The sequence below is a fragment of the Podarcis melisellensis genome (genome assembly GCF_964234715.1).
Source record: "Podarcis melisellensis genome assembly, chromosome: 14".
NCBI classification, from domain to species: Eukaryota; Metazoa; Chordata; class Lepidosauria; order Squamata; family Lacertidae; genus Podarcis; species Podarcis melisellensis.
The window spans coordinates 13,710,947-13,730,616 of record NC_138546.1 but is presented as its reverse complement, the minus strand read 5'-3'; the positions used below and the strand labels follow the sequence as shown (position 1 = coordinate 13,730,616).

The 19,670-nt window shown below is 44.7% G+C and overlaps 1 protein-coding gene across 9 annotated transcripts in view; it reads right to left on the bottom strand.

Annotated features, from left to right (window-relative positions):
- Positions 1-1,250: 1,250 nt before the first annotated feature.
- SYT17 (synaptotagmin 17) overlaps positions 1,251-19,670 on the bottom strand; it is a 36,329-nt gene continuing 17,909 nt past the window's right edge. For 6 of the 9 annotated variants that reach the window (XM_081888113.1, XM_081888115.1, XM_081888112.1 and 3 more), the window contains exons 3-8: positions 19,465-19,575; positions 15,989-16,140; positions 13,894-14,513; positions 11,825-11,945; positions 9,343-9,498; positions 1,251-3,757 (exon numbers count right to left, since the gene is read on the bottom strand). In XM_081888113.1, the coding sequence (XP_081744239.1) occupies positions 3,561-3,757; positions 9,343-9,498; positions 11,825-11,945; positions 13,894-14,513; positions 15,989-16,140; positions 19,465-19,575 (1,357 nt within the window). In that variant the 3' untranslated portion in view covers positions 1,251-3,560. Of the gene's footprint in view, positions 3,758-9,342; positions 9,499-11,824; positions 11,946-13,893; positions 14,514-15,988; positions 16,141-19,464; positions 19,614-19,670 lie in introns of all 9 variants that reach the window. The other 3 variants (XM_081888108.1, XM_081888109.1, XM_081888110.1) reach the window with 1 other exon arrangement.

The window sequence follows — 19,670 nt, the reverse complement described above, 5'->3', positions numbered from 1 at the left end:
TTTTAGTCAGTGCTTTTTTTCTAAAAAAAATGTTTAGGGGTACTCCATTTTGACTCAAGAAAATCACCATTTTATAGTTCAAATCAGGAAAAATAAATACAGTAAAGATTCACAAAATGTTTAGAAGTATGCGTACCCCAAGAAAAAAGCACTGGTTATAGTTCTCTCTTTTAAATTCTTGAAATCTTTTGTAATCTACCTTAGGAGGGTTTGTCCCTAAAAGATGGCCTAGAAATATTTTAAATAAATAAACGTAAGGGGGGGAGGGGTCAGCCTGGATGATCCCTTCCAAAGCAGTGATCCTGTATCTGTGTGGGTTGAATCTGTAAGAGGAAATGTGCCGCATCAGTTTCCTTGTCAAGGTAACAGCCTTAGCTGCTCAGCCAGGTACACATCACCTGCCTCTTGAAAAAGTGCTGTTGCCATAGAGACAAATGTGGTCATCTGTCAGGGGGTTTGACCAGATGACCCTTGGATCCCTTCCAACCCCACATTTCTATGGTTCTATAATTCTGTAACACAAATAACCACAATGCCCCAAGAAACTCACTGCTGAATCTACCTCAATGGGATGTTGTGCAGGCATCCAGAACACAGGTCATCGTTCTTGAAATGAGTTGCTTAAAAAGAGCACCACTTCATTCTTATTTGACACAAATAAACAGATCTTTATTTTTTTCCATAAATATACCTCCTTAGACAGTATGTTTGGGGTTGGGGAGAATGTACAGAAGCATCTAACAAAATTGACAGAATTTGCTGACTTGTCACGTCCATCCACCGCTTTGGGAAACTATGGTTTTAAAATAAGGAGGAACCAAAACCCCTCCATCAGGCCCAAGAGCCAACAGACACGAAGATTTCTGTCAAAGTAAAGTATGCCCGTGCCAGCTTTGATGATGGATGCTGGCACATCAGACATCTGTTGCATGAATACTGCAGCAAATGCTCAGATTGTTGTCTCCATGTGCCATGGTTCCATGCATTTATTTTTTTAAAAAAAGGTTTTGCTACTTATAAAAGTTAACAGCGATATACTAAGTTAATTTTCATACAGGAATATTACACCTTATAAGAACCAAATTTATATTCTTTGTGGGGTCCCAATACAGGTTCACTTTGTAATTGTACAAGAGTGTTAAGAGGCCTGTGTATCAGACAAAAGGCCCATCTAGCCCATCTTGTTTCCTGCTTGGCAGTGGGTTGGACTCGATGGCCCTTGTGGTCTCTTCCAATTCTATGATTCTAGCCTAAATTCCCATTTCCCACAACGACAAATCAGATGCCTCTCGGAAATCCCACAGGAATCCCCTCTCCCACAGCAGATCCCAGCAAATGAGCTGTTCAAGTGTTCAATCTCACATACATTCAATTTGCTCAGGTCATCTATTCCAGGGGTGGGGCAACTTTTTCAGACCAGGGGCCACGTTTCCTTCTAAGTGACCTTCCAGGGGCCACATGACTAGTGGCAGAGAGAGGGCAAAGGCAAAGGTGAACAGAACAGTGGGCTAGTTTCTTCACACTCACTCATACCTTTCTCTCATCTCCACCTAGGCACACAAGAAGCATTATCAGAGTTTGAGGACATGTCCCAGCCAGACAAAAACAGTATAGGAGGCTGCAAAGCAGGGCAGGTGAGCACTGTGACTCAAGAGGGTGTGTGCCCTGTGGAGATGCCTGGAGGGGCCTCTCTGGCAGCCTGAGGTTATATAGTAATAATAATTTATTATTTATACCCCACCCATCTGGCTGGGCTTCCCCAGCCACTCTGTGCGGCTTCCACCAAAATATTAAAATACAGTAGTGCATCAAACATTAAAAGCTTCCCTAAACAGGGCTGCCTTCAGATGTCTTCTAAAAGTCTGGTAGTTGTTCTCTTTGACATCTGGTGGGAGGGCGTTCCCCATCCCTGATCTCTACAGTATTACAGAAGGTTCAACCTACTTCCCTACACCTTTTCTGTATGTGGCAGGTAAATACACAGACATTTGCTGACTTTACACTCAAGACCAGTTCAACACACTGAAATACAAAGTGGGGGTGTGTGTGTGGAGAGATCAACTTGACTATCACATGTAAATGCAACTCACACAGCATTAGGTCTTTTGTGAACGTTGCCACAAAAGGTTCCTAAAATACGGAGGGGGGTGGGTGGGATTTGACACAAACAGTTCTCTGAAACCTTCAGATGCTTCCACTTTCAAGTTCAGCCACGGCCTTTAAAGGGACATGTGCCCCATTCTAATGATGTGCCGTGAGTGTGGTGGATCCATGTGCATAGAAGTCCCTACTATGACTGTTTTGAGTGAAGCAAAGCACAAAGTGGAACCTGCCTCCTTCCAGAAGCTGAATGGGCCAGTGGCTGAACCTGATTTCAGCACCCTCCACTGTCCTTGAGGATAGCAGGTAGACTACTAGGTGCAACTCCTTGCACCCTCAGCACCCACCTCACTCTGCTGGGTGGTTGGCTCCTCCGTGCCTCCACCACTTCCAAGGGAAAGGACAACTCCACACGCACTTTGCAGTCATGGAACCTGCACCGTGGAAACAAATTGGGCAGCTCACACATCCCATACTATTGCATACTTCTGGAACTAGCACTGCAACTAGGCTGCAACCCTCCTCCCTGCAATTTCCCTCCTCCAAAATGAGCTTTGTTGACTTCAACGCAGGAGTCTTCAGGCTTTTCAGACCCAGGACCCACTCTTAAGTCAAACATGCACACACCCTAATTCTGGTAGTAGCGCTACCATTTCAAACCACCTTAGATCAGGATGCAACCAGGTGATGGGTCCCGACCAACTGGTTGAAGAGCAATGCTTTAAGAGGCCTGATCAAGGGTGATCCAGCTGTGGACTGCAGCTTTCATAACAGTACACCAGCGGGTTCTTGAATGATGCAACATTTTACAAAATGCTAGCATGTGCGATTGAGCAGGAAAGAGACGACTGCCTCCATCCCATTCTGCCCAAGGGCACAGCTCCAGACACAGAAGCACACGTTATATCTGATTTGGTTAAGCTAGTACAGTGACAAAGGAAGGACTGGGTTTAGACGTGTTTACACCATACACTCTACCGCTAAAACAACATCCTAGTAATCTACCACGCATTCACCACGGATAACACATAGGATGTGATACCTTCCGATACAATTGCTCACACGAGATGTAGAGTATGGCATAGTGGAGAAGAAACCATGAAGCTTTTCCGCAGCTAACCAGTCTGCTATCTGCACCGCACTATGACATAGCAGGCAACAAAGGATTTCTGAAAACGTATTAGCAGACAACCCTTTGAGCAGCTTCCACTGTCCTACACAACATCTGATGTAGATGCAGTGGTTGATATGTGATCCTGAGTAAAACAATCAATGGGGTGGATGGAATAATAGGTAGCACGGAGGCTAATACAACCATTTTTTTCGTTGCCAGTGGCCATTAAGAGTTGCTGTGGATTCCATAGTGATTATGTGCAAGTGTGTGTGTGTGTGTGTTTGTGTGTGTGTGTGACTTGTCTTGTATAGATCTGCTCAGTGGCTTGCTAGCAGCGTTGGTGTCCTCACGTCACCTCCAGGGAAGCCGGGGAGACGCGGTCGCATTCAGCTCGTGACCGGAGAGTGTGCCACTGCTCCACAGCCGTGCGGTGGGAGTTCAGCATCCGCCGCCAGTGCTTGGATTCCGAAGAGCCTGTGGAGTACTGGCCAATCACAATCCGCCCAATGAAGTCGTTGCTGCTCTTCATGTTGTGGCCAAAGACTGAAGATAATAAAGAGAGAGGCAGGGAGAAAGAAAGATGGGGTGGGGGTGAGGGAATAAAGACTGAAAAAGCAGCTGCAACGCCAACCCTAACTCTCAGATCTCTCCTTGACTGGAACAATTAACTAGAGAGCTCTCTAGCCAGCATAACTGCGCAACCTTTAATTTGACATTATGTGACTGAATCCCACCCAAAAGCACCCAGAGAAAGCAGTGACTTCCGATTGCAGTGGACGGAACTGGCAGAGCTGAAGAAATCATGCCAGAAATTGTCTTCCTTCTTTCCTGTCAATAGATTTGTAGCAGGATAAGTCTAGCAGCAATGAAAGAGAAAGGGAACACTGCTGAACAATTATCTACCTACAAAAGTGGTACCTGCAACAAAATGATGCAGAGTGGAGTGTTTCTGACCAAAATGCCAGCCAGCCAGCCAGCCATGTCCTTTTCCTTTCCATTCCATTCACCACCCTGCCTCCATTTCCCTTCCCCAACAATAAACTAACATGCCGTGTCCACTGACCACTGTCTTCATTGAGCTGCATTTAGTTCCAACTACATTCCTCGCCATGGGATTATTATTTTGTTCTTCTTCAGAATATTTGCACTTACACAAATCTTGTGTGTAATCTGTATTGTTTTGGTAATGAAAATGCTTTTAAAAATAAATTATCAACTAGAAAGCATGGGTGTGTGGTTTTCTAATGAGGTTTTAATTCTGTTGTCTGCTGGTTTCAGTTTCACAACAGTTCTTGCCCTTTTACAGGTTTGTTCATTTTGGGTTTTTCAGTTGTGACTTTGTTGTTTTATTATTTGAACTCCTGATCCACTCAAATAGTTTCGACTGAAGACAGAACTGCAACACAAAGAGCATTGGAAGTTTGGGTGCAACTCAGCTTGCAAATGAGGTGTTTTGCAGGGGTTAAAACAGACATTTAGGGACCTACAAGCATATGAGACCAGGTCTGAGCAACACTTAGTTGGAGACAACTCTGTTTTTCCATTTAGATTAGTCACTGGGTGAAATGCAAAACAGACGTAGCTTAGTTGTGTTCATTCATTTCAATGAGCCTACTCTCGAGTAGGTGTAGCACTGAATTCCACCCACTATTTCCAAGTTTGCATCTACACATATAAATAAACTTGGGCCAAATTTCATGAGAATCTGTGCCCTCTCTTCTTTCTGTGTGATGCATATCCTATACTGTACAGTACAGTATATTATTGTTTCAGAGATAAGTGGCCATTCTATCGCTCACCTTCCCCACTCTCTTTCTGGGCTACAGAGGCTGAGCAACCAGGAGCACTGCTGCCACCTGCTGGTTCACTTCCCCTCCCCTTTGTAAGGAAGGAGGAGGTTTAGCAGCTCCAGCAGCCATGAGGAAGGCAACCAAGATGATAAAGATGGAAACCAAGACTTATGACCATTGGTTGAGGGAGTTGGGCATGCTTTAGCCTGGAGGTGATATGATAGCCATCCTGATATATCTGAAGGGCTGTGACATGGAATATGATGATGATGGTGGTGATGAAATTTGTATACCACCCTTCATCCATAGATCTCAGGACGCTTCACCACAGACTATACAACAGGTTTATACAAGATAAAAGCACAAAACACATAATAAAAACAAGAACAAACAAAAAAAAACCACACAAACCAATGACCCCTTTCTCCCCTTCCCACAAACACATTTCAAAGGGCATCGGATGTTAATCAGCCAAAGGCCTGGTTGAAGAGGAACATTTTTGCCCGGCGCCTAAAGGTGCATAATGAAGGTGCCAGCTGAACCTCCCTGGGGAGAGCACTCCACAAACAAGGAGCCACTGCAGAAAAGGCCTGTTCTCGTGTTGCCACTCTCTGGACCTCTTGTAGGGCCTCAGATGATGAGCAAGTTTGCTTTCTGCTGCTCCAGAGGACGGGACCAATGGGTTCAAATTACAAGAAAAGAGATTCCAGTTAGGCATTAGGAAGAACTTTCTGATGTGAAGAGCTGTTTGAGTGGATGGTAGGTTTTTAATCAGGGGTTTTGAAGCAGAGTTTGGATGGCCATCTGTCAGGGGTTATTTGGCTGTGATTCCTGCTCTGTAGGGGGTAGGGCGAGACAGCCCCTGGGGTTCCCCTCCAACTCTACAGTTCTATGATTCTAAGTGCTCCCCCTGCTCCAGTCTAATCCTACACAAACTTATTTGCACACAAACATCCTAACACATGTTTCCCCAAAGCTTTCCATTTCATGTAGATTGTTTTCCTGTTACATATTTCAAAAGCCTTTCAATAATTAAACTGTTCGCCTGCAACTGCTCTGCAAACCCAGCCTGCCAATAAAGAGAACAAACCATTGCTGGTCTTGCGGCCTCTGTAACAGCGAATAAAAGCATAGCCGCGAGGCCTGAGCACATAACTGGGGAACAAACAAAAGCACAATCTACAATGTGTACTTATTCCATAGCCTCAGAAGTCTATTCACTCAGGCATCAGCTAGAATCACAGGATCAGTCTTTATCTTTCCAGTCCCAGAGGCAATAGTAATAGTAGTATCAATAACAGTAGTAGTCGTCATCATAATAGCAGCCTAGGAAGTTGTCTTATACAGCACCAGACCATTGGTCCATCTAGCTGTTGTGTTTTCCCTACTCAAGCCTGGCCCTGAGATACTAAATCATTTCAGATCACCATTCACATTTAGATTGTGAATGGAATTCCTTACTTAAGCCAACACTGAGTGAACATCTAGGGCCAGCATCCCTACACACGTCTGTAGAGGAGGAATATCTCTTTGAAGGTGTGGAGAAAACAGGGCTCACTGAACATGCCAATTAGCGGACTGGCACTGCCAGCGAGTCCCGCTTGCAAAGGGAGACTCAGAAGCTAACATTCAGCTTGCAGCCACAACCTTAACTGATGTCAGGTGCTGGGGGGCAAATGGTTGTGGTTTGAGGGGGAATTGTCTTGCATGCCAAACAGGAACCTACAGACTGGAGGTTCCCAATCCCTGGTTTAACACATCCTTTCACAGGCCCAGACTGAAGAGCCAAGCCCAAGGAAGTTCTTATGTAAGGCCAGCAAAGCTTCTACTGGCTCCCCAAGTCGCCTGATTCCTGATGGCCCAACTAACTTCAGTTTGCAGTCCTGCTGGCAGGGACACTGTAGAGCAACAAGGCTCAGGGCAGGTAGCCTTTCCACCTGTCATCTGTCCCAGTCTAGTGGAATAAAACACTCAATTCAAGCCTGGTATGTAACACACCCAGAGGAGGTCAGGTGTGGCAAGGATCTGGGGAAAGGGAAGAGTACTGTGTCCAGTTCTGGGCACCACAGTTCAAGAAGGACACTGACAAACTGGAACGTGTCCAGAGGAGGGCAACCAAAATAGTCAAAGGCCTGGAAACGATGCCTTATGAGGAACGGCTAAGGGAGCTGGGCATGTTTAGCCTGGAGAAGAGGAGGTTAAGGGGTGATATGATAGCCATGTTCAAATATATAAAAGGATGTCACATAGAGGAGGGAGAAAGGTTGTTTTCTGCTGCTCCAGAGAAGTGGACACGGAGCAATGGATCCAAACTACAAGAAAGAAGATTCCACCTAAACTTTAGGAAGAACTTCCTGACAGTAAGAGCTGTTCGACAGTGGAATTTGCTGCCAAGGAGTGTGGTGGAGTGTCCTTCTTTGGAGGTCTTTAAGCAGAGGCTTGACAACCATATGTCAGGAGTGCTCTGATGGTGTTTCCTGCTTGGCAGGGGGTTGGACTCAATGGCCCTTGTGGTCTCTTCCAACTCTATGATTCTATGATTCTAAGAGGACAACCATGAACAGATAAGTCATAGAACTGTAGATCTGGAAGGGATCCCAAGGGTCACCTAGTCCAACCCCGTGCTATAGGAATCACAGCTAAAGAATCCCTGGCAGATGCTGACCCAACCTGCTTAAAAACCTCCAAGGAGGTCCAACACCCTTTCAGGGTAGTCCACTTTTGAACAGGGTAGTTGCACTTTTGAACAGCTTTCACTATCAGAAAGTTCCTCCTAATGTTGGCATCTCCTTTCTTGTCATTTGAATCCACTGGTTTGGTTCCCCCACTCCAGAACAGCAGAAAACAAGCTTGTTCCATCTTCCATGTGACAGATATTAAAGTTGGCTATCAAATCTTCTGTCAGTCTTCTCGTCTAGATTCTACATACCCAACAATCGTTCTTCACAAGGCTTGGTTTCCAGACCCTCTGTCATCTTACTTGCCCTCCCCTTCAGACATTCCAGCTTGTCAAGTCTGTGGAAGCCTGGGGATGGATTTACCAAAAGACAGCCTAGGAACCTGCCCAGGGCCTGAAAGTTTTGTGGGTGGGAACTGAAACGCTCTACACGCCCTCCCCACAACCCAAAGCTGTGCAAAAACACTAATCATAATAGTAACACAGGGGAAACAATTCCTCTTAATAAACGCAACTGACTCCAGACAGCTGGTAATGTTTATATATTGTGGGTGAGAGAGCGGGAGGAGGAGAATGTGGCTTAGGTGACTGTCTTTTTCTATTTCAAAATAAGGCCCTCAATGGATTACAGGAACAATTCCTTCCTCCCACACCTGATCCAGTGCATTCAAAACTATGCATGCTGCTTTTTCCACAGAGGAAAATTTCGGTTGCGATTTAAATTGCTGATGAGCATCGCTTTCATTCGGAAATGTTTGGAAACAAGCTAATGGGTTCTCATTTCAGCGTCTCGTCTCAACAGCAACATCTGTTTCTACTAGGGTGGGTGCGCACAGAAAATAAAATCCCTTCGGATCTCGATTGGGTGCTTCTGAGAGGGGGCTGCTTTTTGTGTGACGGGTTTGGTTATGGTCCACTTCAAAAGAGAGGCATTTCATTTGAGACCTGAGACAGAATCTTGCTTTCGTTTTCTGAAGTTCTGGGCATCGTGGGGCAAGATCAGGGATGGCTGATGTGCTGATTGCCAGATGTTGAGGAGGACGACAACTCTCAGCAGACTGGGAGGAGATTTCGGAAGTTGAAGAGGCTTCCGTCACCCAACTGTGGGTATCATTCAAACCACAAGAGGCATGTTTATTTTTTAAAACCATTTTGTTCCTCACTTGTACATAAATGAAGATTTAGGCTGCCAACCCAACCCTACTCACCTGGGGTAAGTCCTACTGGAGTCAGTAAGATTTACTTCTGAGTAGATATAGTAAGGATTGCACTGTTAATAGGGATACTGGAGAATTCCACCAACAACAGGGGAGAAAGAGGAACTCTGCAAACAATATGTAATTACTCTTTCCCCCATTGTTTTGTTGTTTCCTTTAAGTTACGTATATAGCTACACACCTGATTTAAATAGTAATGCATCTTAATTAGTGGACAGTAAGATGAATGACATAGTAGTTGATGGAAACAAAGCTGCAGCAGAATGGAGACAGTGTTGATTGTGACCAACACAGGTTGGTCACAACAGAAACCTCTATCTTCTTACAACCCTAGCTGTTAGTTGATTAAATGACGGAAGGTCACATGAATTAATCAGCCAAAATTATTCAACTGTGTGGCAGGCAGGCCTACAAACCGCATTTGAAAGAGATAGGTAAACATACCTGTGAAGACTAAACTGGCACTTTCAAGTTCTTCTTGGGGCACTTTGAAACTGAAGGACTCGTTGTAGAAGGGGTCAATGGTAGCCCTCTTGCAAGAAGTCTTCTTTGTTTTCGCCAGTTTTAAACCATGAACAAGCTGGATCTTCACAAAGGGATCTGAACAGAAAACAAGCACAGCTTGATCTTCTGGAGAGGATTTTGTTCATCGGAAATCATTATTTCCTGTCATTGCCCAGTTCACACATTAAGTTGGCCCAAGTGAACTCCTTGCCCCAATGCAGCCTGGACTCTGACCCAGACAAGGAAGGGACAGCCCATTAAATTGGACTCAGAGAGAAAAAGGTCCCAGATACAGATCCAGGCCCTGACATCTTGACCAGCTCTGAGCCTGGCCTCAAGCCGATGACCAAGGTACCCCTTAATTGGAAAATACCCCTATTATTGGACAGAGTGACGTAGTTTGCCTCAGGTGGCAGAGTCTGGAGTGCAGGGAGTGGTAGCAAAGCCCTGTATTTGGAAGTTTCTAATGTCTGATGTTTTATTATGTTTTTATATGTGTTGGAAACCGCCCAGAGTGGCTGGAGAAACCCAGCCAGATGGGTGGGGTATAAATATATTATATTATTATTATTATTATTATTATTATTATTATTATTATTATTATTATTATGGTGTTGGTGCTCTGTAGACCATGCAGTGCTTGCCCTGCCCCCGCTAAGCTGGGAATCAGAGGTGGGGAGTGTTGAACTCCGGTCCTGTTTACGGGCTCCCTGTAGGTATTCTGGTTGGCCAGTGTGGAAAGAGGATGCTGGAGCAGACAGGCCTTTAAGAGGATTCTTGTATTTTATAGACAATTTTCATGTATTTTATACTTATTACTGATGAGCATTTTAGGATTTTTAAATGCTGGTCTTTACACTTTTTACTGTTTGCTTTCTGAAAGAGTGACTAATAAATATAATTAATAATAAAAACAATGCTCAGTAGTGAGTCTTCAGCCTCCCTCTTTCGGCTGTAACCTTCCTTCCCTGCTCGCTCCTATGAAGATTACATCTTCCGAGAAGAACCTGCTCTCTCTCAAAAAGAACAGCGTAGCTGACCTTCCTTCCCCAAGGCCAGCCTTCTGTTGTTCGCAATTGAAAGTAAACAGTGTACATTTTGACTTCTGCCTCTGAGGAACAAAAATGACTCCTCTGGTGATTCCAAGAATGGTTGGGAAAGGGCAGCTTCAAAACGCCACTTGCCTGCTGATTTTCTCCATACTGAAAGTAAAACATACACACGCACAAAATCTCCTCAGATTTCCCACTTATACAGTATGCAGTCTGGAAGAGGATTGATGGAAAGGTTGGGGGGGCAGCTTAAATATAGATCCATGTGCATTTGCTAGGAGGACTTCAGGCTTTGGGGATCTATTTTGCTTTCTACTGGAACCCTGAGATTCACAACTGGAGGCAGGTGCATTAAAAAAATGGGGTGGAGGTCACACATTCAAGAATTAAGAATCAGGGGGCTCTGAGCATATGCTCAATCCGGGAATATGAGTTGTGAGAATTGAGCCCACAATCCTTTCGCACAGCAATCCGCTGCCAATTCTCTCTCCTGCCCCTTCCAGATTTCTCGTACCCCTTCCAGCAGCTAGGTTGTTGCCATGGTGATACAAGGGCTGAAGGCCATACTGGGGTGGGGTGGGGTTGTGGGGTGAGCTCTGCATGTTGAAGAGGTGGAGGCTGACCGGTAGCTCTGTGCTGAGGACCCCTTGAAAGTGCCCTCTTGCACTATCCCCCAACAAAGCCAGCTGGATTTGTGCCTTTTTGGCCACCTCACCCACCACAAAGCGGAAATGTGCCTTCCTGAGGCCCAGCACATGAGGCAAGAGTCACAGCTGTCTGGACCTCTCTATTTTCAACTGGGCATAGTTTTGAACTGTTTTTATTGTTTTCCAGTTCATGGTTAGTTTTAGGCACCCCTTAGGTAAAATGCAGATGCCGTCTTTTAAAAAAAATCATTACACTTCCCACCATTATTCTGTAGAAACACTGACATTTGAATGTGCCGCTGGCATTTCTCAAATCGTAAATGTCTGGTCTGAAAAGGTCATAGAGGTAAAGTTCTTCAAAGACTATGGAAGTCAAAACCTTCTCAGAAGCCTCCTCTGATTCTGAATGCTCCGTCCCTCCCCTCTCAGTACAAGTGGAGGCTGGATGCAGCAGTGAGGAACAGACATTCTCTGAACATGCTCAGAGACACACTACTCCTTTGTCGATTTGCATATCCTGGCACTGAAACTTTCCGTGGGGCGGGGGCTTGGTTCATATTAGGACTTTAGGGCTGGGATTTTTCAGAGCTGCTTTGGGGAACAACAATATCCTGTTCCCTGTTGAAAACATCCCCATCTTTCAGAAATCTTATACATCTCAGCAGTACCAGAGCACCTCCGATTAAGTGCAGCAGTCATTATTGGAAAAGCGCCAGTCCGTACCTGAACCTTGGCTCATATCTGTTTGAAGCAGCTGTTTGGCTCTAATGATGTCTACATTCAGTCTTCCTGCACTGGGAAGGTAGTTTAACGACAGCAGGAGTTCTCCCAGTTCAACTTCATTCTGCAACAGATGTGCCAAAGAAGGAATCAAACAGGACAAGAGGTGGGGCATTTGAAACAAAGGGCATTACAAGTCATGTCCAAGGATCACAAATGCCCTTACAGCAGGTGTGGGAAACCTCTGGACCAAGGGCTGGATCCCTCCAAGCCTCTCTATCTGGGCAAGGCCCTCTGATGATGAGGGGAAGCACAGTACACCCTCCGCTGCCACGGCAAAGCCCTGTGCTGCTGCAGGGAGGTATGCCTGGACCCTCTGCCGCCATGGGGAGGCCCAGTAAGGCCCTCCACCACCACAGATATATATCGTGATATATCGTGATATTATGATATTTAGCTGGTGATATACCACAGTGTTGAAAATCAGATATCACCCAGCCCTAGCCTGAGCCACTTCCAGCATTTGAGGCCCCTAGCCATAATCAAAATTAAAAATGACAACACACGAGAAACAAATTAACCTTCCTTCCCCCACAACCCACACCTGAGTGGTTTATTTACATAATCGGCTGATCTGAGAGGATATTGTCTGGGTCTAATTTTGTGCTACCAGAACAGATATTTTTATTAATATTTGTGAATGTTTAAACTCTTCGACATGACAAAAAACTACGCCAGTTAACAGAAGAAAATGATATCTTTTCCAAATCACAAATCTTATTTGCTTAGATTTGCAGCTCTAAGCCGAGAGTGTTGTGTTATGGTCCAATGCTCATAAAAATATGTTATGAAACTTATCAAAGGCTAAAAAATTAACAAGTGTCTAAATCTGAGGAGCCACCCCTCCTTGGTGCTTGAGATCCAGGCCAAACAGCCCCCCTGTCCTCCACACACCGCGATTGACCCTGAGCATATGAAATGGAATCACCCAGCCAGGACCTAAGCATGGCGCACGACCACCAGTATATAAAACAGTCAGTAAGACACACAGCTATATTCCTCTGCCCCCACATGTCAGACAATAAGAATTCAGAAGTAGAAACCTCTGATGACAGAAAACCATGGAGGAAGAGTGTTTTGCACAAATAACCATAATAAAGCACTACAATAATCAAACAAGCACTTAGAACAGATCTTATTATTAACAGCAACTTAACATTTGTATAGCATTTCCAAGTGTTCAGAACACTTCCCTTGCATTGTCAAGTTGCAGCCTTGTCAAGTAAGCTGATATTATTATCTCCGAAATTGCAGATGGGGTGGTAGGACTGAGGTTGAGAAAGGGTAGGTGGCCTAAGGCTACCTAAGGAGTTTATGACAGAGGCAAAATTTGAATCAGGCCCTGCCTGAATTGTAGCTCACTCTCTTAGCCATTTCACAACACCAATTGTCATGATAACACGAGAGTTTCTGGCTACCCTCCCCCTCAAATACTCCCCTAAAGAGCCAAGTCTTCACCACATACCCCAGGGTTGGGGAACTTCTTGTCTTGGGGGACAATGCAGCCTTCTAAACCTCTCCATCTGGCCCTTAGAAGGCTTACCAGTCTTGCTCTGCACTATAATAATACAGTGGTACCTCGGTTTACAAACTTAATCCGTTCCGGAAGTCCATTCTTAAACTGAAACTGTTCTTAAACTGAGGCGTGCTTTCCCTAATGAGGCCTCCTGCCGCTGATGCCCTTCCACCGTTCGAATTCCATTCTCAGACCGAGGTAAAGTTCTCAAACTGGGGCACTATTTCCAGTTTTGTGGAGTTCTTAAACCGAATCGTTCATAAACAGGACTGTTTTTAAACCAAGGTACCACTGCATGGTGAGGGAGCCTGTCAGGCTTCCCTAGGGAGAACATTCAAGAGCTTCAAGGCCACAACCAAATACGTCTCTGTTCCTTGTACCATTAAACCACTGCCCGTGTTAAATCACAATCAGAAGGAGGGGGGAAGACCACCCAGCCAAGACCACCAAGAACAGTAATAACAGTCAACATGTTGTATTTTGTTCTGAAACTTACTTGAGAGCTGGGGACCAGAGCTTTCCACCAATGTCCTCCCTTCACAAGGTCCACATCACTCAAAGGCATCGACACTTTGCCAATGACACAGTGGCGTGAAAATTTGTCAAAATCCACTGTGGTTAACAGCAGGGTCCGCCTTTCGGCTTCTAAAAACGGGATGTCAAATGTGTACCTCTCCTCAAAGACCGGGCTTTGGGTTTTGCGCTTCACTCCAGTCTGTTTGGAGTTTTTCTGGTCCGGCAAGAGGCAAATCTTCACATAAGGATTCGAGTGGGCCATATCCTGCCTAGTGCCATCATAGGAAATTGGGGGAGGCAGATCCCTCGCCTCAATCACCCTGACAATGAGATAATTGTGCAAGAGGTCGTATTGCGTGCTAAAATGAAGCATGCCCAGCTGGTACTTGGCCAAGACTTCCTCGTCCGTCAAGGAGTCCACGTCTTCGCTGTTAGAGTCAAGGGAATATAGTCTCGGCTCAAACTTCCTAAAATAGTCATCTGGAGTATAGGTTTTCCTCAGGATGGACGGTTGAACTATTTCCTTTTTGGATCCTAAAATCCCAAACTCGATAGGTTTTATGTCAATAAGTGGAGAACTTGGACGCCTCAACTCTAGACCTGCGTAACAAAGAGCAAATGGTGGGACAAGGCACTAATCCATACTGACTGCAGAGATATAGGCCCCAACTTCACTATACATTTAAAGCAATCATACCACTTTAAACAGTCATGGCTTCCCCCCAAGAATCGTGGGCAGTGTAGCTTGTTATGGGTGCTGAGTGGTGTTAGGATACCCCTATTATTATTTGTTTGTTTGTTGCATTTATATTCCACATTTTTCTCCAAGGAACTCAATGTGGCGTACCCAGTTCTCCTCCCCTTCCTCATTTAATTCCCTCAACAACCCTGTGAGGTAGGTTAGGCTGAGAGGCAGTGACTGGCACAAGGTCATCCAATGAGTTTCATGGCATAGTGGAGATTTGAACCTTAGCCTCCCAGGTCCAACATTAACCACTACACCACATAGAGCTACAATTTCCAGAATACCCTGGGAAGAGGGATTGATTGTTAAACGGCTCTGAAGACTGCAACTCCACAAAAGAATAGGGGTCTCCTAACTACTCTCAGCAAGGGACGGGTGGAGCTGTGGGTTAAACCACAAAGCCTAGGACTTGCCGATCAGAAGGTCGGCGGTTCAAATCCCCACGACGGGTTGAGCTCCCATCGCTCAGTCCCTGCTCCTGCCAACCTAGCAGTTCGAAAGCATGTCAAAGTGCAAGTAGATAAATAGGTACCGCTCCGGTGGGAAGGTAAACAGCGTTTCCGTGCGCTACTCTGTTTGCCAGAAGTGGCTTAGTCCTGCTGGCCACATGACCCGGAAGCTGTACGCCGGCTCCCTCAGCCAATAAAGCGAGATGAGCACCACAACCCCAGAGTCGGTCACGACTGGACCTAATGGTCAGGGGTCCCTTTACCTTTACCTACTCTCAGCACCCTTAACAAACGACACTTCCCAGAATTCTTTGGGGGAAGCCATGGCTGTTTAAAGTGGCATGGTGCTGCTTTAAATGTATAGTGCAGATGGGACCCTCTCTATATAATAAAAATGTAAGTATGTCATTGCAGAGCTCCTATTGGAGTAATTGTAGCGCTTCATCACAGGCCTGGATTTACATTAAGTCAACTCCTGACCTGCCTTGGCCATGGGATCTGGCCTCAGACCACAACAACATCATGATGGGTTGTGCTGATTGTGTTGCACCCGCCCCCAGCCCCAATGCGCCTTCCAGACACTCCCCACTCTCCCGCAGGCCACATGTACAGCCACTTTGAGAACAAGCCCTAAATAAATGCTGATATACTTGTGTAGTGCTTCTCCACATAAAGGGGACCCATCTGAATCGCCTCCTCACCTGGAAGCCTGGAATGCAGTTACATCGCACACAGGGACCCCTTTATAAGACACCCAATGAACAGAGTGGAGGGCAGCCCTGGGGGGCAGCCCCATGCCTCACGGTCTGAGGAGGTATCTCTCTCACACACACTCACACACATCACCAAAATGCCAAAAAGGTGAGTTGTGGCAAACCTACTTGAAATTCGTCTTGTGAGGCTGTAAGTGGATCGGGATGTATCCGAAGATGACCGCCTTCTGTCCAGCGAAACGTCCTGAGGGGTTGGAGGGGGCTCGCTCGTTGTAGTGTTGTCAGAGTCGCCATCCCTGTCGTCGCTTCGATTGCTCACCCTGTCGAAATGAAATACAGTGGTACCTCGGGTTACATACGCTTCAGGTTACAGACTCTGCTAACCCAGAAATATTACCTCGTGTTAAGAACTTTGCTTCAGGTTGAGAACAGAAATCGTGCAGCAGCGGCACAGCGGCAGCAGGAGACCCCATTAGCTAAAGTGGTGCTTCAGGTTAAGAATAGTTTCTGGTTAAGAACAGACCTCCAGAACGAGTTAAGTTCTTAACCCGAGGTACCACTGTATCTTGAATTCTTTTCCAGGATGAGCACTGCATTTCTTCCCTCAATTGAATTAACCTATGAACGTGGTGTTTCAGAACTTCATTGCTATACTCTCTTATTATTTGTACCACAAGCCTGTATGGAGAGCCCTGTTCCTTAGTTTATTACTGCAAATCATTTAATTGTGCACATTCATCACCATCATCAATAACATATCATGCCTCTGCCTTGTCCCCACCCCACAAAAGATTAGATCCATTTTGTCCTGTTTATGGGCATATTTGTAAAAAAGGAAAGGGCATTAAAAAATCCCCCCACTTTTACAAACAAAATGGTACTTATGAGGCACAAAAGAGGTGGCCCAAGGGCTACCTCTTTCTTATTTTTTAACTCCTTAAAGATTCTAAGCTACTAATACATTTTTATATCCTGGCTTGTTCTGAAGTACAGCTTCCAAATTCAAATGAATTTATGATTAATGGAAGGATTTTTCTGTTTTGCAATCGTCCAATTTCTGAGAAATTGTTGGAAGAGTGTAAAAATGGCAACGCAATCACATTCAATGCCTCAGAAATTAGACAATAATATCTTTTCATTCCTCTCCATCCATCCCCCCATTCTATTTCTCTACTGCAGGGTAGGGGAACCCACAGGCCAATCCTGGCCTACCAGATGTCCAAGTTGGCCCATGATGCCATTTCCCCCAAACCATGCCCACCTGTTCATCAGCTGACATCAGGGTGACATTAATTGATAGGCAGGGAGCTACACTGCAGAGTACTGCTTCACCATGCTCACCACAGGGAAGCGCTAGTGAAACAGATCCCTGCAGCCAGCAGGATCCTGCGGGAAATGTGCTGGTGAAGCAGACCCTTAGCTCCTCCACCAGTCAACCTGGACATGTGGGTGGGACCTTGATGACACCATGGCACCAGATTATTGACATGTCCACTTCTAAATCCTGGCTCCATTCAGAAGAGCTCCTGGTTTTTCTTTAATGTGGGCCACCAAAAAAGAAGACCCAAGCTGCAATTTCAGTTTAATCTCACCAAGTATATATATTTTTAATCATTTTGAACACCCGTGTCACACATTTTGTAATTTGCAAAGCTGAAGAGCACCTACTGCTCTTTGCTACAATTTATCTTTTCCCAACAAAGCAGGAAAGCAAATATTAGAGAGGAAATGACAGGAAGGTGTTGCTGCCATGTGTGCTAAGTCAACATAATTAGACTAGTTGTAGCAAGACAGCCAAGTTGCCAGCTCTGTATGGTACAGTAAGAACATCATTATTCTCCGTCTTGAATGTTGGAGATGAAATTATTTCTAGAGTTCTGTTCCAACTCTGAGTCCCCATGCATTAATAGACTGGTAAAGCAATGAAGCCTTGTTAGCTGAGAGCACAAGTTACCTTGCTCGCTAAAGGTTTTGGAAAATAAATAGCTTTTGTAGACAAACAAAGAAGGTTGGGTTGTCACTACATGAGGGCCAGGAACCTTTTTCACCTGAAGGGGCACAAACCAGAGGGGAGTGGTGCCAGTAACAGAAATGGAGACAGTATTGACTCTTGTCTTTGTTTAGCAGGTTACAGTCCAGCCATGGTTTTTAATATGTCAGGGTTTTTATACTCTGTATCTCCTGTTTCTACCCTAAAGTTCACCTGTCTCACCTCCAATGACACCAGCAGTGGGAAAGGTGTAGGTGCGCTGATTTTAACCAAATTTTGCATAATGGTTCCTGAGGATCAAGGAGAAGGTTTGGATCTATGTTTGGACACAACTGGAAGCCATTTTGAATCAAGATGGTGGACTGAACTTTTCAAAACCACACTGATTTGGAGAGGTTTCTTATAATTCCTGAGCAACACTATGTATGAGACTGTTACTGAGGTATACATAAGAAATTTAGTAAGAGAATACAAATATAAAATTAATCCGAAGGATGGAGGTGGATAGGAATAACCAGAACACCACAAGATATCCAACACTTCACACACATTAATGGAGATGACCTCTACTTCACACACATTAATGGAGATGACCTCTACAAAAGAGGCATCGCCACAAAGACAAGGCAGGGATCAAGGATACTACTGGCCCAAAAATGGAAGCAAGAAGAATTACCATCGATAGAAGAATGGAGAATGAAACTGATGGACTACGCAGAATTAGACAAAATAACAGGAAAAGTTCGAAACCGATGAGATCACAAGTTTACCGAGGACTGGAGTAAATTTGTAGACTATATGAAAAGCACATGTGATGTACAAATAACAGGAAGCTTTGTGAAGAAATAAGTATTAGAAACGTTGTAAAAAAGGGAACAAGGGAATAGGTTTATTTAAAATAAAAGGCAATGTTAAATTTAGAATTGCGGATAGAAGATTAGAAAACTATAGATTCGCGGATGAGCTGAAGGAAGTAAAAAATATGTATCTGTGACAATACTGAAAATGTATGTTTAAAATTTTATATTGGAAATTGAATAAAAATAATTTATATAAAAAAAAGACAAGGCAGGGATGGGCTAATCTGTAAATTTCGGTTTCTCTCCGTTCTTCATTTTTCCAATCTTAAATTCAGTTTTCCATACCAGTTTGTAATTTACTTTTGTTAAGCCCTTATGAAAACTCATCAACAATTTAGTGCAAATTAGTCCTAATATACACATTTTTGCAAAGCGGCTTTCCCTAATGATAATGCATTTTTCTATGTCATTTTCATTAATGCACACATTTTTATGCACACTTGCCCTCAGCAGATGCATTTTCGTACAGATTACTTGGCTGGAGAACCGCATTGCAAAATTCAGAGAGAATTTCAAAGGATGGCTGTGTTCTGGTCTGAATATTGTTATTGGGAATCCGAATCAGGTAGCTCACCTTTGAACGTGAATTGAATCGAATTTCTCTCACAACCTTAACACAGGGCCAAACTACAGCTTTGCATTTAACATGCATATTGTTGTTTTTCTTTTTTGAAAAAATGCAAATCGTGGGTGGCTGTTAGAAACAATCAACCAATCCAGATGGGAAGGGATCTTTGTAAAAACCGAAGTGAAAGGGGAACAAACGGGATCCTAAAAGCAGAATCCAGACTTACAACCAGGAAGGCGTCTGTGCTGGAAAAGGCCCCAGGATTTCCACTTCGTCATCGCTCGACTGGCAACAGCTGCAGTCATAACACTTCTGGCAACAGTTCCGGCAAGTCCATCTGCACAGCAAGAGATCCGAGATTCTAGACAACAGGCCCTGAGGCCGTTGGAAACCAGATAGCAAAAATTACAACCAGTTGGTGGCTGGCAAGCA